The sequence below is a fragment of the Erpetoichthys calabaricus genome, chromosome 8 (genome assembly GCF_900747795.2).
Source record: "Erpetoichthys calabaricus chromosome 8, fErpCal1.3, whole genome shotgun sequence".
Taxonomy (NCBI): domain Eukaryota; kingdom Metazoa; phylum Chordata; class Cladistia; order Polypteriformes; family Polypteridae; genus Erpetoichthys; species Erpetoichthys calabaricus.
This window is the reverse complement of record NC_041401.2, coordinates 183,625,367-183,651,717: the sequence shown is the minus strand read 5'-3', so window position 1 is coordinate 183,651,717 and position 26,351 is coordinate 183,625,367. Positions and strand designations below refer to the sequence as shown.

At 39.4% G+C, this 26,351-nt stretch overlaps 1 protein-coding gene across 4 annotated transcripts in view; it reads left to right on the top strand.

The window, feature by feature from the left end:
* Positions 1 to 26,351, top strand: part of marco (macrophage receptor with collagenous structure) — an 89,640-nt gene that overhangs the window by 10,833 nt on the left and 52,456 nt on the right. For 3 of the 4 annotated variants that reach the window (XM_051930755.1, XM_051930756.1, XM_051930753.1), the window contains exons 3-10: positions 3,516 to 3,686; positions 3,763 to 3,816; positions 5,152 to 5,214; positions 10,972 to 11,043; positions 12,377 to 12,412; positions 15,472 to 15,570; positions 16,051 to 16,104; positions 25,611 to 25,664. In XM_051930755.1, coding sequence (XP_051786715.1) covers positions 3,516 to 3,686; positions 3,763 to 3,816; positions 5,152 to 5,214; positions 10,972 to 11,043; positions 12,377 to 12,412; positions 15,472 to 15,570; positions 16,051 to 16,104; positions 25,611 to 25,664 — 603 coding nt within the window. The remainder of the gene's footprint in view (positions 1 to 3,515; positions 3,687 to 3,762; positions 3,817 to 5,151; positions 5,215 to 10,971; positions 11,044 to 12,376; positions 12,413 to 15,471; positions 15,571 to 16,050; positions 16,105 to 25,610; positions 25,665 to 26,351) is intronic. The other variant, XM_051930754.1, reaches the window with a different exon arrangement.

Sequence of the window (26,351 nt, the reverse complement as noted above, 5' to 3'; positions counted from 1 at the left end):
AGATAGATAGATAGATAGATAGATAGATAGATAGATAGATAGATAGATAGATGTGAAAGGCACTATATAACAGATAGATAGATAGATAGATAGATAGATAGATAGATAGATAGATAGATAGATAGATAGATAGATAGATAGATAGATAGATGTGAAAGGCACTATATAACAGATAGATAGATAGATAGATAGATAGATAGATAGATAGATAGATAGATAGATAGATAGATAGATAGATAGATAGATAGATAGATGTGAAAGGCACTATATAACAGATAGATAGATAGATAGATAGATAGATAGATAGATAGATAGATAGATAGATAGATAGATAGATAGATGTGAAAGGCACTATATAACAGATAGATAGATAGATAGATAGATAGATAGATAGATAGATAGATAGATACATAGATAGATAGATAGATAGATGTGAAAGGCACTATATAACAGATAGATAGATAGATAGATAGATAGATAGATAGATAGATAGATAGATAGATAGATAGATAGATAGATAGATAGATAGATAGATAGATAGCAATGAAAGGCACTATATAATATATATAATATACGAAAATTCCCAATGTGATAGATAGATAGATAGATAGATAGATAGATAGATAGATAGATAGATAGATAGATAGATAGATAGATAGATAGATAGATAGATAGATAGATAGATAGATGTGAAAGGCACTATATAACAGATAGATAGATAGATAGATAGATAGATAGATAGATAGATAGATAGATAGATAGATAGATAGATAGATAGATAGATAGATAGATAGATAGATAGATAGATAGATGTGAAAGGCACTATATAACAGATAGATAGATAGATAGATAGATAGATAGATAGATAGATAGATAGATAGATAGATAGATAGATAGATAGATAGATAGATAGATAGATAGATAGATGTGAAAGGCACTATATAACAGATAGATAGATAGATAGATAGATAGATAGATAGATAGATAGATAGATAGATAGATAGATAGATAGATAGATAGATAGATAGCAATGAAAGGCACTATATAATATATATAATATACGAAAATTCCCAATGTGATAGATAGATAGATAGATAGATAGATAGATAGATAGATAGATAGATAGATAGATAGATAGATAGATAGATAGATAGATAGATAGATAGATGTGAAAGGCACTATATAACAGATAGATAGATAGATAGATAGATAGATAGATAGATAGATAGATAGATAGATAGATAGATAGATAGATAGATAGATAGATAGATAGATATGAAAGGCACTATATAACAGATAGATAGATAGATAGATAGATAGATAGATAGATAGATAGATAGATAGATAGATAGATAGATAGATAGATAGATAGATAGATAGATAGATAGATAGATATGAAAGGCACTATATAACAGATAGATAGATAGATAGATAGATAGATAGATAGATAGATAGATAGATAGATAGATAGATAGATAGATAGATATGAAAGGCACTATATGATAGATAGATAGATAGATAGATAGATAGATAGATAGATAGATAGATAGATAGATAGATAGATAGATAGATAGATAGATATGAAAGGCACTATATAACAGATAGATAGATAGATAGATAGATAGATAGATAGATAGATAGATAGATAGATAGATAGATAGATAGATAGATAGATATGAAAGGCACTATATAACAGATAGATAGATAGATAGATAGATAGATAGATAGATAGATAGATAGATAGATAGATAGATAGATAGATAGATAGATAGATAGATAGATAGATAGATAGATAGATAGATATGAAAGGCACTATATGATAGATAGATAGATAGATAGATAGATAGATAGATAGATAGATAGATAGATAGATAGATAGATAGATAGATAGATAGATAGATAGATAGATAGATAATTTTTTTTCCAAAAAATCAAATACACATACAGTTAATGAAAAACAGGGCAATAAAGATTCAATAACTTTTTATCGTCTGAAAAAAGCAACAATTCAATTTACTAAATTCACAACTCCGTTTTCTCCATGCAGAATTTGAGATCAGCATGTCAGATATTAGAAAAAGAAGAAAACTTTAAACTCCTTCCCTAACATTACACATCCTGTCCAACTTAGTACACGTTTTTTAAACAAACCATTTTTAATATAACATAATAACTTAAAACTGTTTTCCCAAACTGAACATCTCCTCCTGCTCTGAAGAAATAGTTGATATAATATAATAAGCTTTAAAGTGCCTACTCTCACCATACTAAGTATTACACATTTTAATTTAACAGGCTTATACAAATATTTTAGCATTAAAACCTCCATTACTACAAACCTCCTTTAAATTCCATTATGCACTTAAAACATTTTTCTTGGTCATAAATTAGTTTTTAGTTGTCCGTCAACAACGGAGCACAGCACCTCCCTCACTCCCTACATATTTCTAAATTGTTCCATTTTGCATACTACTTTACAATAAATAAATTCTAACTTTATTTGTGAGGCGACTTTCACTCTAAAAATCAGAATCACATCATCTGCTGGTGCACCAGTCTGGTTATTATTTCAACTTTTTAAAATCTCTAACTTTCCTTCACCAAGTAAAAAATTTAAAAGCTGAAGTTTACGTTTATATTTTCTGAAATGTGCAACAATACATTTAAGTTTTGATTGTCAAAAGTAACATTCCTTTTTTTTGCACAATTCATGAAAAGAAAGAAACAAACTTTCCAATCTTGTACAAAGCAGAAATACACGAACAACGGTCGCTTTTTTCCCATAGAAAACACATACATCCTCAAAACAACTCTGAATTTGATGTTTTAGAGAATCTGCTGCCGTGATACCATGTAAGATCCTCCACTGTGGTTTGCAGTTTGTGGTTTTGGAGATTTGACCAAGTCTGTTCACGACTGCATGACTTCCCCTACATCTGGCAATTTCTCCCTCCAAAGCGTTTCGGATAAAGCTTTTAAATTTATAAAATGAAAAACTTTGACACAATAGAGATATGAGCCACACTTTAATAAAGAGCTAAAGATTGCACTTTCCTTTTTCAAACTTTAAAATGCAATTTTTCCTAACAAAATCAAAATTGACATGAGGTTCAACTTCCAGATCAGAGATTGAGTCCTAATATTCTTAAGCTGTATAGAAACTGTCCGGTGTGGATGTAAAGGTGTGGTGATCTGCCAGACGTTGAGGTGGGTGGATGGCAGGAGGATGCTAATCAGTTTCAATGTAAAGATGCCATAGGTCTGTTTGAATTCTGGCCTCACAGCCCCTAAATCCTGGCCTGGTCACCATCTGTGTGACACCTGGTGTGAGTGTGCCCTATGATCAAGTGACACCTACTCCAGTGCTGCTTCCCGGTTTTCGGCTGCCATTGCCAGAATTGGCCCCGATTTCCACAATCAAGAACTTTAATAATTGCTTTCAATAATGGAGGAAAGGTAGAGACTGTGATTTGTGACTTAATAGATGATGTAACGTCACCCACTTGTGTTCACAGTTTACCAGCTACACAATGTGATACATGATATGAATTCAGCCTCAGCTCAAGCTTTATACAGTGAAGGAATCCACCTCAATGAAACAACCCCGTACTATGTTCACCTCGAATATGTCAGGAGGAGTCACACGGACTTGCAGACGATGATAAAGAATATCACTGTCAAACAAGGTATTTTGGAACAGCTTTTAAAACCTGTACCTATTCAGATGGCTTTATACATTAACGGTAATCAATTTATTTTCAGGTCTTCCAGGGCCTATGGGACCCAAGGGAATTGCAGGAGCCCCTGGCACGAAAGGTAAACCACTGATATATTGATAATCAATAATGAGAGTCAAAGAACAGGGATTTACATATTTAAAAGATGAGCCGCACTGTGGTTTAGATGGTACACAAGTGTGTAGGACTTTCAGATAACTAAAGATTTATCAACCTTTACAGGGAAAGGACACTCGCAAGGTTGAAAATGAGATGAGAGGCACGGTTAAAACGTGCGGTTTTAATCACTCACTTGCCTCATTGATATTCCAATATAGATCTAAATACTGTACATAAAGTGCTAAGGATTTGTTCATCTGATATGCAATTACCCACAAACCATTGGGGCTACCAGCTTGATCTTGGTCTTAATTGAACATTTATATCGTGATATGAACTGATGAAGCAAAAAAAGGATAGTGTCAACGTTGGCAAAGTAATCAGGATTCTCAAATTTCTTATGGCGAACTGTTCAACAAGGTGACATGGTTGAAAAGACATGAGCATCACCATCTGCTGGGTGTCAGGTAAGGGTTCCAGAGTGAACCTGTGACAAAGTCAAAGTTAGACAAATGCCTATGCATATCCACTTGTGCTCTTGTCCTTACAACAACGTCATCGGTATGATGGCAATATACAGTGGCACAAACTGTAATGGTGTGAAAAGAACACTAGCAGAGACATCTGCTGAGCATCAAGCCAAACACAAAGAATGAAGAGAGATAAGCCTGAATACAGAGCCATTGAGGTGCTGGTTAATGCTGTGGCTCATTGACATTTCAGACGTACTCTATAATGCAGAATGCAAGAATGAGAGAAACCAAGAAATGTATGCAAATAAATGAGGAGATCGTCAAATATTCACAACTTCCACCCATATGCAAACACTGTTTTTACATCCTAACATCAATTGTTAGGTTTGTTGAGATGTGCATGTTGAGATAAGTGGCAATCCTTCTTCTTTGACTTTGATGTATAATGGCCTGCCATGCCATCCAGAACTGTTGGCTGGGAAAATGAAGGCAAACATTTTCTGAGAATATCCAAGATGAAGCATTACGGTGAAAATTGTGTTAAATTACAGGAGCCTATGAATAAAAATCCCACAAGTCTGACCACATGTAGCTTATCTCATTACGGACTATCCTGCCCTTGAGTGTGCCCTGAGCTTTTCATGTAAAGCTGAAAATGTTCCTATAGGGGAGCTTAGTGCATTACATACAATAGAAGTAGTTTTAATATTATTATTATTATTATTAATCTTGTTTAACTTCTTTCATTGTAATGTAAACTTATATAAAGCTTACCACATGACATGGAGCACACTTTCTGTGTGTATATGCAGTGTGTAAACCTAAAAATGTTTAATTCTCAGGTGAAGCCGGTCCAAAGGGTGATACAGGCAGTCCAGGAACTCTGGGTGTCCAAGGTCCTCAAGGTAAAAAGATTTAACAATCTAAACATATACATATGTGTATATATTTAATGCATCTATATAATAAAAGCCCAGCGCGGTGTCCGTGTCCGGGTCCGGGTTCCTTTTGGCTGTATAGCCGCCCCGTAGAAAAGCCCCAGTCCTTCCCCTCTCAGAATTCCTGCTTACCCCCCTCCGTTCTTTCCCCTTTGCTTTTATTTTTCCTGTTCCCGAAAATCTTTTCAAAAGAAAAGTAAAGAAATAGACAGAGAGTCACATTAACGTCTTCTCCCCTCTGCCCCTACAGCGTCCACCGCACTTCTCTCATTTTTATTTATACAAACACATTACATATAAAAACTATTTACAAAAAAAAAATGAATCCAATTTTCCAAAGAGAACTATTTACAATACACATAGACTTTATACAAAAAAAATCCTAATTATATATTCTCAACAAGTGAAAATTAAAGAATATACAGTAATCCCTCGCTATATCGCGCTTCGCCTTTCGCGGCTTCACTCCATCGTGGATTTTATATGTAAGCATATTGAAATATATATCGCGGATTTTTTGCTGGTTCGCGGATTTCTGCGGACAATGGGTCTTTTAATTTCTGGTACATGCTTCCTCAGTTGGTTTGCCCAGTTGATTTCATACAAGAGACGCTATTGGCAGATGGCTGAGAAGCTACCCGGCTTACTTTTCTCTCTCTCTCTTGCGCTGACTTTCTCTGATCCTGACGTAGGGGGATTGAGCAGGGGTCTGTTCGCACACCTAGACGATACGGACGCTCGTCTAAAAATGCTGAAAGATTATCTTCACGCTGCTATCTTTTGTGCAGCTGCTTCCTGAAACGACATGCTGCCCGGTGCTTCGCATACTTAAAAGCTCGAAGGGCATGTATTGATTTTTGTTTGAAAAACAAACTCTGTTGAAGAGGAAGATATGTTTGCATTCTTTTAATTGTGAGACGGAACTGTCATCTCTGTCTTGTCATGGAGCACAGTTTAAACTTTTGAAAAAGAGACAAATGTTTGTTTGCAGTGTTTGAATAACGTTCCTGTCTCTCTACAACCTCCTGTGTTTCTGCGCAAATCTGTGACCCAAGCATGACAATATAAAAATAACCATATAAACATATGGTTTCTACTTCGCGGATTTTCTAATTTCGCGGGTGGCTCTGGAACGCAACCCCCGCGATGGAGGAGGGATTACTGTATATATATATATCTATATATATATATATATATATATATATATATATATATATATATATATATATATATATATATATAGCATACCTTTTCAAAACAAAAGTAAAGAAAATAGACAGAGCGTCACATTAACGTCTTCTCCCCTCTGCCTATTAAATAATAAATGAAATTGATTATAAATTATTAACACAAAGTAAATGAAATAAAAAAATCACAAAAGAAACAGAAACCACAACCTACCCTTACAGCGTCCACCGCGCTTCTGGCGTTAGAGCCAAAAACGTGGTGTATGCAGGTTATGAGGTGTGACGCTAATTAACGCCCGTACTACAACAGATTATATTGTTGATATACTATTAACTATTTACAGGGATCAACTCTTTTGGGGAAGTTCATAACAAAAAAAAAAAAAAATTATAAATAACATTTACACTTTGCTACATGTGCACTTCAGTATTTCGAGCCCCGTGTCTGAGTCTGTACGGAGGAGACCTTATCGAACAATGCCGAAACGAAAGGCAACTGAACCTGCTCCTGCGAGAGAGGACACATCCAGTCACTCGCAAGAAACGGACACTCAGCATTCACACAGATTAGCTCAACGACGCGTCTCTGCCGCACAACGAAAGGCAACTGAAACCTCTACAGAGAGATAAGACAGATTACGCCGTGATCGCTAAAGAAAGATGCAAAAGCGTGCCAATGAGACACCCGACGACAGGTCCTTACGATTGCAAAACAACCGTAATATACAGAAACATACGGTCTCCCAAGAAACTCTGAGTGAACGCTCTCACCGTTCTCGCTCGCAACAAACTGACACTCACCACTCACAGACATAACCGCAACGACGCGTCTCCACTCCTCTTCCTTACAACCATTTACACAATGTATACGATTCTGATTAGTCTGCGTCCCACACTTCGTGAATCATGGGTTTTGTTTTGAAATTTTCTTTCCCAGGCAAAAATCAAATGCGGTGCGATGAAGGACCCAGTTCACGACTGCCAGGCGCGTTTAAACAGGGAGTCCTTCAACTGTAGTCATCCAACGCGCAGCGTAGCACGCACCAAGTCGCTAGTCTATATATATAAAATTCTTTTCGCGTTTGAAACGGAAATTACGTATGACCATGCGATATGGAAATTACGTATGACCATGCGATATGGAAATTACGTATGAAACGGAAATTACGTATGACCACAGAACATATTATAATACAGAAACTAATCACTTCATTTGTGGATGCCATTTTTATATCGTCTTTACGAATTGTTATTATTTGTGTGAGAGTAATTTTACTGATATTGAAAAGAAGTAAACACAAACACGCCGCTCTATCCCATAGAAGTGCGCCACCCGCTCCCAGCCCTCCTCTCTGGACTACAGCGCTGAGTCGTCCGCGCGTTCTGACAGAGAAGTTTTATTTATTTGTCCACGTGACTGTCACGGAAACTGCCACATTGTAACATTTTTTTAGTTGGCAGTAATTGATAGTAGAAGAGATGAGGTAAACAGCTTTGCGTCTTTCTATTTTTTAACTGCGCCGAGCTGTAAACAATGTGCGCGAGAACAAAGTGGATGCTGGGAGGCATGGAATGTCGGGCTGCTCCGCTGGGTCGAGAGCTTCACAGTTTCGGGCAGCATCCTTCTCTTCTCGCACTGTTTGTGACACCTCAAGTGCCCCGTCGGCTCCTGGGAGAGTGGAAGTATTTGCGAATGAGTGTGATCGGTGCCATCAAAGCAGGACTCTGTTTGTAAATTGCCCTGCACGACTACTTACTGTCCCTTAAGGTGAGTTCAGGTCACTAAAACCCCGCAACATTCAAGGTTGCTTTTGTGATCAATTATTTTAAGAAGATGGAGAGTTTACATCTAAGAAGATGTAAAGTGTTGGACTTGGGAATTGTTTGGACCTTTTGCCCGTTAAACACGGAAGGGCAGCGTCCACATTTATCAGAATTATTTTTCTCTTAAATCACAGGCACGTAGTGCAAGGTTGTCAGGCAGAAATTTGGACGATCACAGCAGTCGTGTAGCGCCTTTCACAAGGGATCTACTACCGAGAAATGATCCAAATACATTTTAGCTGCTGTTCATACCACTTACCTGTTGTGTTATAGTGCCTTTAAAATGTAGTTTACCCGAAACCACTCCAGTAGTGCTCAATGTATCTTTACTTCTTAAATGTTAATGTTTTACTGTTTAAAAACTTATAGACTACATTTTATTTTTTGCACTCAGTGAGCAAAGCCACTGGGTAATCATCCATCCATCCATCCATTTTCCAACCCGCTGAATCCGAACACAGGGTCACGGGGGTCTGCTGGAGCCAATCCCAGCCAACACAGGGCACAAGGCAGGGAACCAATCCCGGGCAGGGTGCCAACCCACCGCAGGACACACACAAACACACCCACACACCAAGCACACAGTAGGGCCAATTGAGAATCGCCAATCCACCTAACTTGCATGTCTTTGGACTGTGGGAGGAAACCGGAGCGCCCGGAGGAAACCCACGCAGACACGGGGAGAACATGCAAACTCCACTCAGGGAGGACCCGGGAAGTGAACCCAGGTCCCCAGATCTCCCAACTGCGAGGCAGCAGCGCTACCCACTGCGCCACCGTGCCACCCACTGGGTAATCAGCTAGTATATATATATACTGTATATATTATACATATATATATATATACAATATACTATATATATATATATACCGTTTATACTCATGTTTAAGTTCTCCCACAGATAAGTCAGTGCTTGATTTTACCATATAATTTCCGGTATTTTATAACGTCAGTCTTATAAGTCGAATGTGGAAAACTCACACTATTGGTCCAAGAGATTACGATATGCTAACACCCACCTAAGAGAATAACCACGGAGCACACAGCCTTTTTTTTCTATGTACTTTGCCTATGTGACCACACGGTAAGACCCGAAATATTCCGAAGCAATGTTTGCACTGATCTGTGTTTTTTGTATGTCACACCCTCATACACCTTTATTGTAAGAGCATCTCTTATCTACGATGGAGCATTCGATCAGAAGAAAATATGAAGCTGGTTTTAAATTAAAAGTCATTGAAGTGGCAAAAGAAATTGGTAACTGCACTGCTGCAACAAAATTCGATGTGTCTGAGAAACTGATGTGAGATTGGAGGAGGCAAGAAGATGTATAAAAAAAAATTAAGTGTAATATTTTTGAACGGGCGTATAAGTCGGGGTCTGATTTTATAATCGATTGTTTGCTTTTGAAGACCCGACTTATATGTGAATATATGCGGTATATATTGTAACAGTAGGGGGTGCTAGTGCTCCCTTGAACCCTCAGGTACCATGCCAAACACCAGGTAAAAGTCCAAGACTTTTTATTTTTATAATAATAATGTGCACTAAGCACCCTCCACTGCACACTACTCATATAATCAATAAACAATCAATAATCACAATTCCTTCACTCCCAGACACTTAGCCATCCTTCCTCCCAGTTCAGCTCACTTGTCTGGGGTTTCCCACAATCCTTTATAATCCCTGACCCAGAAGTGGTTCCAATCCTACAGTCCATGATTCCTTATCACTTCCGGGTCAGATTAAAAAATCCTTTTCTTCAAAAGCACGTTGTTCCTTCTGGTCATGTGATCATGACATACTTCCGGGTTATAGGGCACGTATAAGTCCTTGAGCCTCCCTGTAGCGTCCTCTGGTGGGCCCCAGCAGGGTTGGGAATAAAAACTCCATTGTTCATAATTCCCTGCTGGCCTTCGGGGCACTCCCATGCTACAGGGAGGGCTCCATCTAGTGGCCTGGGGGTATTGGCCGGGATGAACAGCCGGCCATCTCCCACAATATATATATATATATATATATATATATATATATATATATATATATATATATATATATATATATATATATATAAATATGATATTTTATTTGAGTTATTAGTATTAGAAACAATCACTATTTCACTGTAGTTGCATAAATCTTTTCCATGTTTTAATAGATTAAATCTACACCTGTGCTCCTGTGAATGATGTATTATATAAAATACAAAATGTGATACCTTAATAGTAATGTAAATTCATTGTTAAATGCATTCCAGTTACACTTTAGAACAGGAACTATGTACAGTGCCTGTATTAGTAACTTACTACTATGTAACAAATACTCCATTTTATTTACTTTGTTAGGTAACATAAACAAGTAAAAAATGAATTACAGCAAGCCCTTCGAGTCCAATTCTAAATTATGTGCTTTATTTCTATTTAAGTAAAAACTGTGCAGAATATTTAGTCAGATGTACTGAAAAATGGTCTGTACTGTTTAACATAGTTTTCATATCATTATTTTCCCTTCAAAGGTCTGGTGCAACATTCAGGGCTGTCCTGCCTTGCGTCCAGCACAACCCTAGCTAACAGCAACCCTGAATTGGAATTCGTGGTTTTGAGAATGAATTAAATTATATAAAATCTGAGTAGATACATAGATAGTGTTACATTTTTGTTGTTTTACAGGTAACATTATGTTATGATAATACAGGTTCTATCTATATAATAGGTCCTCCAGGAACAAAAGGAAGCACAGGTGTGCCTGGAATGAAGGGGTTCAAAGGAGACGCTGGCCTTACAGGTAATTCAAGTTTTTAAGAATAGCACAATTGATATTTTAAAAAGTAGGATGGCAGTTGTTTTGACCCTCTGGATGCAATTCAGTTCGGCTTATTCCTACTGTACGAGTGCTGTATACTAAGTACAAGATTACAGTGTTTACACAGATAATATAGGAATATCTCAAAATTTGAAATTAATAGAGAAAAACAATAAAGACATGAAAAAGAAGCTTAAAAAATATGTGCATAAAACATAAAAGAGCACGAGTTACCAAGAACACCAGGCCACTGTTACCAAGAATATTAGGGAAGCTAAAAGGCAGTTGGAGAAAAATATTCCAGATAAGGCAAAAGATGACCCAAAGAGATTCTTTCTTATTTTAGTAGTAAAAGAACAGGCAAGGAGGAGGTGACGTGCAACAGGAATAGCAAAGAGGTAATTAAAATATATAGACAGTGAAACGGCAAATGCTCTAAACTGACATTTTTCCGAAGTTTTCACGTGTGAGGGAGTGAATAACCTCTCAGCATTAACAGGGACTACTAAGGAGATACTTAGTGCTTTGGAAATTGTAGAGGGAGAAGTGCTGTGTAGACTAAATAAGCTAAGACCTAACTACTCGCAATGACCAGATAATATTTATAAGTATTTAAAGAGGTTAGTGACCACTTATATTGATCTTTGACAAATATTTTTGAAAGCCACTGCACGTTAGGAAAATTCCTAAGGACTGGAAAAACACAAATGTTATCCTATTATATCAAGCAGACCCGAGTAACTATAGGCCAGTAAGTCAACTCGGTATCCTTCAATAAGGGCGCGCACAAAAAGGCGAGCTTCAAAAGGGCGACCTCAATTGGGCGCCGCGAATAAAGGCACGCATAAATAAAGGCGAGTTTCAAAAGGGCGACCTCAATTGAGCGAATGTTTTAATATTCTTGCTTTCGCCTTTTTATACGTTCAATCATTGCCTTTATCTAATAAATTTTCTGTAATAATTTTGTTGCGTGTGCCTTTATTCGCTGCGCCCAATTGAGGTCGCCCTTTTGAAGCTCGCCTTTATTTACGCACGCCTTTATTCGCCGCACTCAATTGAGGTCGCCCTTTTGAAGCTCGCCTTTTTGTGCGCACCCTTATTGAATAGAACCAGTCAACTCTGGAACAGATGTCAATACACTGAAGTGCCCACTCAGTTATTTCTAAAATCTTACCAAAATCTTCACATTGAATAAATAATTGAAATACTTGTCAGGACCAGAGGCTGCCTTTTTGGGATGAATTTTGTACAGCACCGAGTACTTCAACGTGTTGTGTACTTCAACAGCTGAAACAATTTCATATCATTTTTGCAGGTTTGCAAGGACAGCGTGGTTTGCCAGGAGAGAAAGGTAAGTATGGAATATTTTGAGCTGCAAATTATTTTCCTTTCACAGCCTTCTTTGGTTTTATTTTAATGTGTGAGCATTTTTTAAGGCAGTGGTTCTCAAACTGTGGGGCAGGCCCCCCTAGGGGGGCGCGAAGTAACAAAAAGGAGGGCGCAAAGATGTGAAAAAAAGAAAACAAGAATTGAAAATATGGAAAATACATCTATTGAAACCAAAACAAATTAACTTAAACTACATTCTGATACTAGAAAAATAAATATAGAGTTAGATAAATGTTGATAAAAGTTAAGTAGGTATAATAAAATATGCATTTATAATATATCATTAATTAAAAAAGAACAAATTGATATTAGTGGGCTCCTTTCAAAAAAATGTTAGGGGGGCGCAATTAAAACTGTTATGAAAACTTGGGACGCAAATACTTAAAGGTTGAGAAACTCTGTTTTAAGGTAAAACAGGCAACCTTTGCAGATGTCTGAGTAGGACGTATGTGGAAAACAACTGCAGTCACCAATGATGTTAAACGAAACAGATTAAAAGTGACATGTGTATGTTCAGAACGAGTAATGTCACGCAATGTTTATTTTACTAAAGTAAAATACCCAAAAAAGAATTCACTAAAAAAATTTTAAAAAAACTTTCTTTGAACGTAAACAAGAACTTTCCATGTTTTCTAACCTTTGCTGCATTTGCTTGAAACAAAGGGTGCTTGGCACACACAATAATTGAAAAAGACTCATTAATATTATGGACATGTTAATTAATGCTATATTTTCTAAACATTTGTTTTTGACTGTGTGTTATATCAAAGTGGCAGTCTGACAATCATAGACCATGGTGTGCAACCACAAGTAGAGTTTAAATGGGGGCTGGGGTCCCTAACCCCTAAAACAGATGCCCAGGTCAAGGGTTTTCAGATGCCAGTCCATGAAGAGTCTTTTACTGGTCCCTAAAAAAATGGAATGATCTACTACTTATGTTATTTATCTTGTCAAACTATACATTTAAAGAGTATGCACCTCGTCTGTATGTTAAATTGTTCAGAAATTATATCACAGCATGTTTGTTTAAAACGTCGTCACAAAGGCTCATTCACTGCGATTGGCTTATTTCATATTGTTACTACTGGGCCGCTGTAGTGCTCGCCGATGCCAAATGCCGATGCATTATTACTCTTTTACATCGCTCTTTCAGGTAGCTCACTCACAGTTGGAATTCTAAGGCGACTTTGGCAGCATTGCCATTTTCATCAGCTCCTCAGCAGCGGGCATTGAAGCTGCTTATTTGTCTTGTGGAATGCCAGCTCATACTATGGGCGACTCATCCCTTGGCAATGTAAAAAAAAAAAATATATATATTTTTCATTATTTTAGTATATGAAGGTACAGTAACACTTTAGTTTTAGGTACTGCAGAAAATGCATCTATTAATCACTTACCATTATGTAGCAATACATTAATTAGCATTTCTTTTGGTCTTAATAACACTTACAAAGCATCAATGAGGTGTTTTTTCATCTCTTCAATATGGCTAACTGAAATAACTTTACGTTGGAATGAGCTGACATACCTTAACTGGGACATGTTTCTGTAAATATTGTATATTTGAATATAAGGCCTGTGAATCCTTCGTATTAATTTTACCAACATGTCGATATGCCACACTGCATTGAGGTGAATGATCGCGTTACTGAAGCTTTGTAAATTGAAATTGTAATGTATAATGTTTTTGGGATTAACTGTTAGTCTGTATGTGTCCTCTCAGTCTTTCCATCTTGGTTTTTGCTATAATATGTTTAAATAGGAATTCAGAAGATGGAAGTTATTAGGGTGTTTCCATTATGTTTTAATCTACTCTGAAAATGATAGCTCTTGCATTTTCTGCTCTTACTGTAACTAACGAGAGTGAGAAATGGTCATGTGCCTAAGTTGACAGGAAATGAAACTGCTGTGAGGGTATGTGGCATTACTGACATAAAAAGAACTGCAGTTACCTCTGCTCACAGAGGTGAAGCACATTGTACAGGCCGACTGATCGTTTCATCAGAAACACCAGTCATTTAATCCAAGTGCGGCAGAAAGTCATATACATCCAAAGCATTTGAGGTGCAGCCTTCCTTCACCCACATTATTGGGTTTTGGGTCCTTCACACAGCAAGCAATGACATGGTTACGCAATATGGCTGCCTGGAAAAGAACTGGTTCACAAGCATGCAGCAATATCTATCAGGAAAAGATCCATGACAACATCAACTGACATTGAAGAATTTTGTAGCAACCTTGGCTTAATAAAACTTAAAGTAAATGAAGAAATCAAAAATCAGAGTCATACTTTACAACCCCAAAAACGAGTGTCAAAATTATGAAATTGGCCCTGAAAAGACACCAAGAACAGAAACCAGTTCATAAAAATAATTCTTCCCCACCGTATCCCTCAGTGGATTGTCTATGATTCAAATCTTAGTGCAGTTAGCTTATTTTTCAAAGCAGGCCCGAGTGTTAGGTTTGTGTTGTTTTCTGACTTTCATTATACCTTCAGCTTCTGATTAACATGTCGCTCTTAGATTCTTAGTCTCCTGATTATTTTCGATCTCCTAGTTTTGACCCTGTTCTTTATCTGAACACAATTTTGGCTAAGAAATTATCTCTGGGACCTACGGTTTCTCACAATAATTTTAAACATGCTACATGTCTCATAACAACAAGGATTTCCTACTTGCTTCACAAGACTAAATTTGAAGTTGTTAAAACCAGGGTGTGACTCTCTTACCATGCACAGGGCTGTTTTTAGCCCACCAATTTCAAGAAACACTTTTTTTTGTTGTCTGGGGTCTGTCGTTTGATAAAAATTATAACGTTTAGATGTCTAACCACTGTATGTCTGAGAATTCAAAGCTACTCAAAAATGTTACAACCATCAGAAGAAAATTTTCAGTTTAGAGTCCCTAAAAAAATATTTACTATTGCAGTGCATACCTTTTGTTGAAGGAATATTCAAATGAATTAAGAGAGTAAATGCATAGTTTCTCATTTTTCACAATATTTTTTTCTTACAATTCTTAGGAATTTCAGGTATGAAAGGAGAAAAAGGACTTCAAGGACTATCAGGAGAGAAGGGTGATACTGGAATTAAAGGAGAAACAGGAGAGAAAGGGTCGCTAGGTAAAGGTCTTCTGCCATTATGCATACTTTTAAGGCTTTTAAGTGATGGCTTAACAAATGTTGCACCTGCCTCACGGCTCCAGGGGTCCAGTCAATCCCCATGAGGAGCTTTTATATTCTTTCTGTGACTATGTGAGTCTTTTGTGCATAGTCCCATATCCTACAGCTGTGCATGTTACAGTAGATTGATGGGTGACACTAAACTGTCCCAGAATAAATGACCAGTTATGAGTCATGCAGTCACCTGACATCCCATACTGTTTTCATCAAAGTACCCAATGCTAGGCTCGACCCATCCCATGAAGCTACAATGAGAACCACAGCAGTTTCAGAGACTACATGAATATTTTTAGCACTGCAATCATTTAAGTCTTCTTAAACAACTGGCTCCGTTCTCTCTTAACTTCCTTCAATGTAATTGGATTGAAAAAGAAAATGGATGGCTGAAGATTACTGACAATTTTTAATTTTTACACCTAGGAATACAGGGAGTTGAAGGAGCAACAGGAGAAAAGGGAATCCAAGGAGAAAGAGGTAACAATTCTATTGTATTTTCCCATCTGATAGTCTGTGAGGTTGCCCACCTGAGCAGCAATACACAAGTCTGAAAAATTTAACAAGTAAAATATTGTTTTTAATTATGAATAGTTATTTTTATTTACATTCATGAATACAATAAGAAAAATTCGGACATGAGGGTCAGTAGGCTTTGTGCCCTAGGAACCAAATTACCTGAACTATTCTATAACATTTCAGTAATTATTTACCGCTCTGATGCTGATCTTTTTGATCATAAAATAGGTCCTTACGATAGTAATTGACAAGAAGAATTCATCATTAATTGCAGAATTACGCCATTTGGAGGTTCCTCTAGAGTGTCACTTTCTCTTGCACGATTTGGCTCAAAAACTAATCAGCACGCTGTCATCTCATAACAGGCTGAAGTTTCGAGTTTGCTATTTTTCCGTCTGGTCGTTTTTGCTCAAGACCGTCCTCAAGAAACTGTGACACAAAGACAGACACACACCTATCATCTAAATATCAATGTTTTCAATATCAGGGGACCCTAAAACGTTGAGATCCGTCATAAACCAGATATCGAAATTTTTGATGAATCTAAAACTTTCGCTCCTCCTACATAGATGATAGGTTATGGTAGGGGAGGAGACAAAGCAAAAATAATTAGAAGGTTTTCAGCACATCACACTTAAGTACAAAACTGAAAAGAAATGTAATTAAAATTAAACGAATTACACTATGTATTCATGTATACAGTATTGTTCCAAGTCAAGTACTCTTTTTAAACATATATGTAAAGAAAAAACTACTACAAACTCATCAGAAGCGGAGTGGTGGCTCTGAGGCTAGGGATCTGCACTGGCAATCGGAAGGTTGCCGCTTCAAATCCCATAAAGGCCAATAGGGACTCTGCTCTGTTGGGCCCTTGAATAAGGCCCTTAACCTGCAATTGCTTTGCGCTTTGAGTAGTGAGAAAAGCGCTATATACATGGAAAGAATTATTATTATTATTATCAGCTCACATATAACATCTCTAGTTTTTGTCACTTCTTGATTTTTTCATTTGATCGTGTGACGTTGGAAGACTATATCTGGTGCTCCCCTATGAATCATCCAGTAATAGTCCACCATTATACTGACATGCCAACATCCGAGGTACCTTCATTCAATGTCCTTGATATATGTAATTACCTGAAATTACTGATGCTTGAGACAACCTAAAGTGAAAACCAAGCAGAAACAAAGACAATTCACAAACCTCAGAAAGACAGCTCCTGGGCCAGCAATGGAAATCGGGGACTAACCTGTGCCTCCCAGGTATAAAAGTGTACTCGGATTCCACAAAAGGTAACTACAGACAAGAAACAACAAAATATGTATGCTTATGGTCATTTTCATTTTATTTGATGGGTTTACTAACATACCCTAAAATACATTACATTTATACAAAATGGAAGGCCCATGTTGCAAATACAGAACCATCAAATAAAGTAACATGCCCAGAGTCATGCAGTATGCCAGAAGCTGGTGTGAAATGACTCTTTGACATCATACTACATTATCTTATGTTAATTCATTTTCTAATCCACTTTTTATTAACAAGTACAAAAATTGAGATTCTTACAATGACAAGTAGTCGCATATTAAGATATATGTTAGGGTATTTACACCGATCAGCCCCAACATTAAAACCACCAACAGGTGAAGTGAATAACTTTGGTTATCTGGTATAGCAGTAGAGGTGCTTATCTACCTCTTGAACCCTCAGGTACCACTCCAAACACCGGGTAAAATTATAATTATTATTTATTTTATAATAACTATGTGCACAAAGCACCCTCCACTCCACACTACACATATAAGTACACTAATCACCAACAATAACCAATCCTCCACTCCCAGACACTTCGCCACCCTACCTCCCAGCTCAGCTCAATGTCTGGGCTTTCCCATGGTCCTTTATACCCCCTGACCCAGAGGTGTTCCTGTTCCATAACCCACAAGTCCTTATTACTTCCGGGCCAGGGTAAAAAGTCCTTTTCTTCAACCTGGAAGTACGTCATTTCTCCTGTTCATGTGACCAGGACGTACTTCCAGGTTATGTGGCACATAAGAGTCCACGAGCCTCCCTACAGCGACTCCCGGTGGTCCCCAAGGTATCCAGCAGGGCTGTGTATAAAAACTACAAAGTCCATGAGGCCCTGCTGGAATTCGGGGCACGTCCATGCTGTTGGGAGAGCTCCTCCTGGCAGCCTGGGGGTGAGGGCCGGAAACTCTCGCCGGTCATCCATCACACTGGTTACAATGGCATCTGTCATGTAGTAGGATATATTAGGCAGTAAGTTAACAGTCATCTCTTCAAGGTGATGCGTTGCAGGCAGGAAAGATGGGCAAGCATAAGGATTTGAGTGACATTGACAAGGGTGAAATTGTGATGGCTAGACAAAGCATTATCAAAATGGCCGGCCTTATGTGGTGCTCCCAGTACGTAGTGTGATGGTGTGGATTGGTTCCAAGCTCCCCCTGCCATTTGGTAGCCTCTTGAACCCACCATTGTCGATAGTCATAAGCCAGATGAGCCGGTCAAATGAGGACACATACATCCAGACAAGGGGTAGGTGGAAAAGATGAGCTGGGCAAATGAGGACACTTACATCCAGACAAGGGGTAGGAGAAAAGTGCCAAATGCTTTTATTAAAAGCAATCCCGAAAACAAAAGTGATACAAAGGTGCAGTGTAAACATTTAATAAGTAAATAAATAAACCAATCAGTGACTATTGTGGAGGTTAAAATCCCACAACTAATCCATAAAAATGAGACTAAAATCCTAAGGCAGTAAAATCTCAGTTCCAGGTTCATCCTTTAAAAAACCGACACCTCCTCTGCTTATCCCACACCAGATCTTGCAGTAGAGGACATGATCAACAGACAGGCATCACCAACCTTCATTTACAGGCCCGGGTCTCTGCTGTCCATGGCTCTCAACAGGGTCCCAATCTGAACCTCACCTCACTCCATTCTTCTCCCGCTGCCTCTACCCAGACTTACATAGGAGTGCTCTCCGGGTCACTCCAACTACACCAAGACGCTCAACTGGAGTGGCCTTCTTCAGTTCCTGAGTGTAGGCCTCACGATCCCCAAGGGTCTCTCCTCCTAACTGCCTCCCTCCTTTCTTCCATGCTGCCTTCTCACCTGTTCCTTCCTTTGGCTCCCTATTTTAACTTCTGACTTTTTTCCTTTTGTGTTCTTTTATTTTATCCATTACTCTCCCTTCTGCTGTTTAGGCTCCTCTTATCATGACCTGTCTAATTGGGTTCAGGTGTGATGCGTCTCTTTCTCCAAGACAATAACGAGGCATTCGCACATGTGTGCACAATCAACCAGGCACCCCAACTGTCCCTGGAACGAAGCACATTTGCACCCATCCGCGTCTGATCTGAGCTGCACCTCATGGGGCATGACTTTTAATTTCAAATCTGCCCAGTGCCATGGACCATTTATCACATGCTGTAGTTAGTATCTATCAAAAGAAGGACAACCAGTGAACCAGCAGCAGGGTTTTAGGTGCTCAAGGCTGACTGATGCGCATGGCGAGTGTCCGATCCCACACAAGAGTAATTGTACCACTCTTAATGCTGGCCATGACAGAAAGGTGTCAGAAAACACAGAGCATTGTAACCAGCACCGTAATAGTGCTGCATAGCCACAGAGCAGTCACAATGCCCATGTTGACCCCAGTCTGCCTCGAAAAGCACCTACAATGGGTATGTGAGCATCAGAACTGGACCATGGACCAATGGAAGAAGGTGGTCTGAGCTGACGAGTCCCACGTGGAAGGTAAGTGTGTGTGTGTGTGTGTCATTTATCTGAGGAAGAGATAGCAGTAGGGTGCACTATGAGAAGAAGGCAACCTGGCAGAGGCTGTGTGATGCTCTGGGCATTGTTGTTGAGAAACCTTGGGTCCTGACATTCATGTGGATGTTACTTGGACATGTACTGTACCTGTGACATTGCAGGTTGGCTCCTTACTCCCTCTTCTCATTGATGAGCCTCTTGAGCCCGACACTGTCGATAGTCATGACCGAGATGAGCTGGACAAATTAGGACCGTACACAAAGCAAGGGGAAGGTGCAAAAGAGTTCAGTGCTGCTATTAAAAACAATCAAAACTAAACAGTGTCCAAAAAGAAAGTGCAGTGCTCAACTGACAAATAAATAATCCATTAAAACGGGTGAATGTGGAGGTAAAAAATCAAATAAAAAATTCTGTTAAAAACGAGGTTAAAATACTGGAAGGAACAGTCCGTTTTTAAAAACCTGGTACCTTTTCCTTTATCTGGTGGCTCCTCTGCTTATCTCATACAGGCCTTGCAGCAGAGTAGTTGCCCTATTGATCTTGCACAGGTCCGGTTGCCTTCCGTCCCATGACTACATACAGGCTCCCTTGACAGACTGAGCCACGGGTCCCCAAAGGCCAGAGCGCTCACGTTGGGACCTTCCCCAAAGCCTCCTCAACACCCACTGCATTCTCGGCCTTAAGCGGCAAACCGTTCATCTTCCAGGTCATTCCTGCTGCTTGGAACTGCTCAACAGGATCAACCCGAGTGTCAGCTATACACTGTTCCCCCGGGGCTCTCCTCCCAGTTGCCTGCTTTCTCTCTCATGGGCCTGCTCCCTTTTGCTCGTTTGCTAGCTCCCGCACCAGCTCTCTTTTCCTCCTGCCGCCTTCTTCCTTTAACCTCCATTGCATCTTTCCTTTTTCACCCCTCACACTTGTGCTTCTCCCTTTTAAAATGGGGGACATGTGACACAACTGTGATGATTAGCAGTTCATGGCACCAATTACAATTCCGCACTTGTGCACTTAAGTGCGGGACCACCTGTGTCACGCATGGGAACCACTCTCGCCACGCTACCACGCCCCTGCCCCCCTAATAAAGCAGTGAGTGCGGCGATTATTTATTTAAAACTGTAATCAGTCGTATACCTCACTTTACCACAGCACCACCTGTCTAAAGATTGTTGCAGACCACGTACACCCCTTGATGGTAATCGTATTCCCTGATGGCAGTGGCCTCTTTCAGCAGGATAATGTGCCCTGCCACACTGCAAAAATTGTTCAGGAATGGTTTGAGGAATGCGACAAACCGATCAAGGCGTTGACATGATCCACCCTCCTGGCCATCGGACCTTACTTTATTCTTTGTTACTTACTATAGCCTAATCTTATTTTTATATTTTTCTTTTTTCTTTCTTCATCTTGTAAAGCACTTTTTGAACTCCATAATTTGTATGAAAACATGCTCTAGAAAGAAATGTTGTTGTTGTTGTTGACCTCCAAATTCCCCTGATCTCAGTTTGAGCAAGGATCTGTAGAATGTGCTGGAAAAACAAGTCCTATCTACTGAGTGCCCACCACGCAACTTAGTTAAAGGACTTAAAGGATCTTCTGCTAACATCTTGATGCAGATACCACAGGACACCTTGAGAGGTCTTGAGGAGTCCCTGCCTCAGTGGATCAGAGCTGTTTGACCATAGATAGATAGATAGATAGATAGATAGATAGATAGATAGATAGATAGATAGATAGATAGATAGATAGATAGATAGATAGATAGATAGATAGATAGATAGATAGATAGATAGATAGATAGATAGATAGATAGATAGATAGATAGATAGATAGATAGATAGAGATATGGCTGGCTATTTAACCAGGCCAAATCCCCAGGCCGCCAGATGGAGCCCTCCTTGCAGCATGGAGTTAGCCCGAATGCCAGCAGTTATGGACAGTGGACTTTTAATGCACAGCCCTGCTGGATACCATGGGGGCCCGCCAGGAGTCGCTGCAGGGAGGCCCAGAGATTGTTATTTGCACCTTAACCCGGAAGTGCATCTTAATCACAGCGACACAAGGAATGACGTGCTTCCGGGGTGAAGAAAAAGGATTTTTATCTGACCCGGAAGTGTCCCATGTCACATGGACAGAGAAAGCGAAACACTTCCGGGTCAAGGACTATAAAAGGATGATGGGGAATCCCAGACGCTGAGCTGAGCTGGGTGGTAGGGTGGCTAAGTGTCTGGGAGTGTGGAGGATTGTTAATTATTGTAGTTTATTATTATTGTAGGAGTATTGTGTAGAGGAGGGTGCTTTGTGCACGTATTTGTTCAAATAAATATTATTATTGGACTTTTATCTGGTGTCTGACGTCTGGTCTGAGGGTTCAAGGGGTCGACAGTGCCTCTATTTCTCACAATAGATAGATAGATAGATAGATAGATAGATAGATAGATAGATAGATAGATAGATAGATAGATAGATAGATAGATAGATAGATAGATAGATAGATAGATAGATAGATAGATAGATAGATAGATAGATAGATAGATAGATAGATAGATAGATAGATAGATACTTTATTAATCCCCAAGGGGAAATTCACAACTCCAGCAGCAGCATACTGATAAAAAAAATATTAATTAAAGAGTGATAAAAACACAGTGCAAGTTAAAAAATGCAAGGTGGAGAGTGCGAGGCAGGTATAACAGTCAATAACATTGTACAGGGGGTCCTCAGGTTACGACACAGTTCCGTTCCTACAATAGTGATGTATCCAGATACATCGATAGCCTAAGTCACTTACCTATCCTAACACATTTGCAAAATCATAATCCAAAACATAAAAACACAACTAAGCCACAGAAAAAGGAAAAGGACATATGAGATGTTGTAACCCGAGGACCCCCTGTATAATGTTAACGTTTACCCCCCAGGTGGGATTAAAGAGTCACATAGTGTGGGGGAGGAACGATCTCCTCTGTCTGTCAGTGGAGCAGGACGGTGACAGCAGTCTGTCGCTGAAGCTGCTCCTCTGTCTGGAGATGATCCTGTTTAGTGGATGCAGTGGATTCTCCATGATTGACAGGAGTCTGCTCAGCGCCCGTCGCTCTGCCCCAGATGTCAAACTGTCCAGCTCCATGCCTACAATAGAGCCTGCCTTCCTCACCAGTTTGTCCAGGCGTGAGGCGTCCCTCTTCTTTATGCTGCCTCCCCAGCACACCACCACGTAGAAGAGGGAGCTCACCACAACCACCTGATAGAACATCTGCAGCATCTTATTGCAGATGTTGAAAGACGCCAGCCTTCTAAGGAAGTATAGCCGGCTCTGTCCTCTCTTGCACAGAGCATCAGTATTGGCAGTCCAGTCCAGTTTATCATCCAGCTGCACTCCCAGGTATTTATAGGTCTGCACCCTCTGCACACAGTCATGAGGAGTCTGGTCCTCCTAAAATCCACCACCAGATCCTTGGTTTTGCTGGTGTTCAGTTGTAGGTGGTTTGAGTCTCACTATTTAACAAAGTCCTTGATTTGGTTCCTATACTCCTCCTCCTGCCCACTCCTGATGCAGCCCACGATAGCAGTGTCGTCAGCTAACTTTAGTTAGGCAGGTGGTTTTAATGTTGTGGCTGATTGGTGCATATCGGAATGTACACGCTGTCTAAGAGTAATTATTCCATAAATACAGGGTGAGTCAAAATTATGTTAACACTAATGGATTATTTTTATGTTGACCACACCTTTCCAGGTTGATGGATAGGTCATGGTGAGCCATTGCCATGGCCTCCACACTCCCCTGATTTGACACCCTGTGATTTCTGATTATGGGGTATAGTGAAGGAGCGCATGTGTATAGCACGAAAGTTCATGATATCAATGACCTGTAGGACAGAATACGGACTGTGGTATCATCTGTTCCCCACGAAATGTGTGTCTGAGCTTTAAATGGTACTGTTGCTCGTTGGTTTTTGTGTGTTGAACAACCTGATGGAGAACAGTTTGAGACATTCCTGTAAATCATCTTGCACATATGAAGTATGTTTTGTGAATGAATTGTTTCCTCCATTCAAATGTTAACATAATTTGACGCCCCCTGTATAATTCCATGGTAGCACGTGCCTCTGAGTTCACCTTATAGGGCAGGTTTTATGAGGTTACGATGATTGAAAAATAAAAGAAAAACAGGAAATGTTTTTAGAATCTAACATGACCAACAGCCAAAAAATAAAATAATAATGATCAATGGTCATTTGAGTATTAAAAATGAAAGAAAAAAAAACAAAAAAACTTCAGAGTTGTGCCATGCAAATAGCAGAAGGTCAGGTTATGAAAACGAGTGCTTGAGAAAGTGACCGACATTGATGTGTTTGCGTTTAAATAGCTGAGTGCCTCAGGGTGGCAATGCACCATTTACATTACAGAACACGGAATGACATTGCAGGTCTTAGGTGGTGGAGCGTATCTCACAGAGCAGGAATCCCCCCCTGGATGGGGCAGTCATTTACATTATATTTCATATTTAAATGTAGTAAGTCAAGTCAAGTTGGTACAGTGCATTGCTGCACCCACTACAGGACGAAACAACTCGGGATCCCGGTTGGCCACCCCTCAGGCAGATACGCGGTCCAATCCCACCCTCCGGAAATGACCCTCTATCTGCCGTAGCCAGGTGTTACATGGGCGACACCTTGGCCTGGTCCAGCCACTCAGGTCCCCAACAATGAGGATCTTACTAGCTGGATCACCCTCGGGGAAACACGCCATATGGCCATAGTGCCGTAATTGACGCTCCCTCACAATGCAGGCAATGTGCCTCATTCGGGACTCCATGAGCAACACAAAGTCAAACCAACGGTACCCAAGGAGAGACACAGTACCAAAGGAGTCCAGTCTTCATCTCAGGTCACTGGATAGCGTCCATGTCTCGCAACCATATAGCAAGACAGGAAGCACCAGGACTCTAAAGTCCTTTTGCAGAGATATCGGGAGCGCCACACACTCGTTTCCAGCGACCTCATGACCCCCCATGCTCTCCCAATCCGTCTACTGACTTCATAGGAAGAGTCAGCAGAGAATGATTAGAGTTGACAAACTGAATGTTCTGTATGGTTGATGAGTAGTTAGTGCTGCTGTTTCAGTTGCACTGGACTCTTGGGTTCATATCCTTGAAAGGGCTTTACTTGGGTGGACTCCTTGGCGTTAACCCCGAGCGTGACTCAGGTTTAGAGTTCTATGCAATTACGGTTAACCATGAGTCAGGCTGATATTTAATGATCCACTTTACAGTATTCTAATGCCACCTAGTATAAATACATTTATCTATTTGGAAAATAAATTGATGGATGGATGTATAGGATGGATAGATGGATGGATGAATATGTAAAAGAATTTATAGTTTTGATGAAGTATTTACGCATAGCAGCTGTTAAACAGGACACTCTTTGAGTGATCACCTTTTTGTAATAGCTGCCCTGAAACAGATTCTGCTGAGTGAGTCACTTAGTGTGCGCCAGGTGTTGGAAAAACAGAAAGAAGAATGTCCTAAGTAACTTCCTGTGAAAATATCTAGCATGCAGGCAGTGAGGCACCCTAAACAAGTAAATAGAAACAATGCTTAGTTTTCCAAATGGTGTTGTCTTGTCTTTCGATTCAGACGTTTTAATAAATGATTCTGTTTATGCAGGGTTCCCAGGAGCACAAGGAGTTGCTGGCATAAAAGGAGATAAGGGAGAAAGAGGTAAAGTAACAAACATTTATGCATCTGAAAAAGAGGCAAATAAAATTTTAACAATTTTCCATTCTGGGATATGCTCATGTTGAAATAAAATACACATGTTCATCTCATATTCCCACTTTATGCTAATTGGTGGGAAGCAGACATGGCCAGAATTGCAAGGACTGGATGAAAGACAGGCAAGGAGACAAAGAGTGGCAGCCACATGTGTGACTTTTACGGTAAAGTGAATATTAGACAATTAATTATATATCATCGTTTCCTCCGTTTACTGCCCCCTAGTGTTAATCGACTTATTAATGTATGAGTTTCATTAATTTAATGTTTTCTACATCATCAGACAATATAAATCGTTAAAATGTCTTTAAAATATTTAGATTAAGTTTAATTTTAGCACATTTTTTTGTTTCTGGAAGTTGTTTGCTTAAGTTAAACAGATTTTCAGAAGTGAAGAATGTAAGAGGTAACCCGGCCACAAACAGAAACGACAAAGCAGTGTTCACAACACACATGTTTACTTACATAACTATTTACAATATATACACGATTGCACAGTCCTTGGTTCTTTCGGCCGCCTCCACTCCTGTCTCGCAAGCTCCGTCCTACTTCCACCCGACATCCGGCTCCTCAAATGGAGTGAGGCGGCCCATTTTTTCTGGCCCCTGGATGTGCTCCAGGTGCCGAATGATG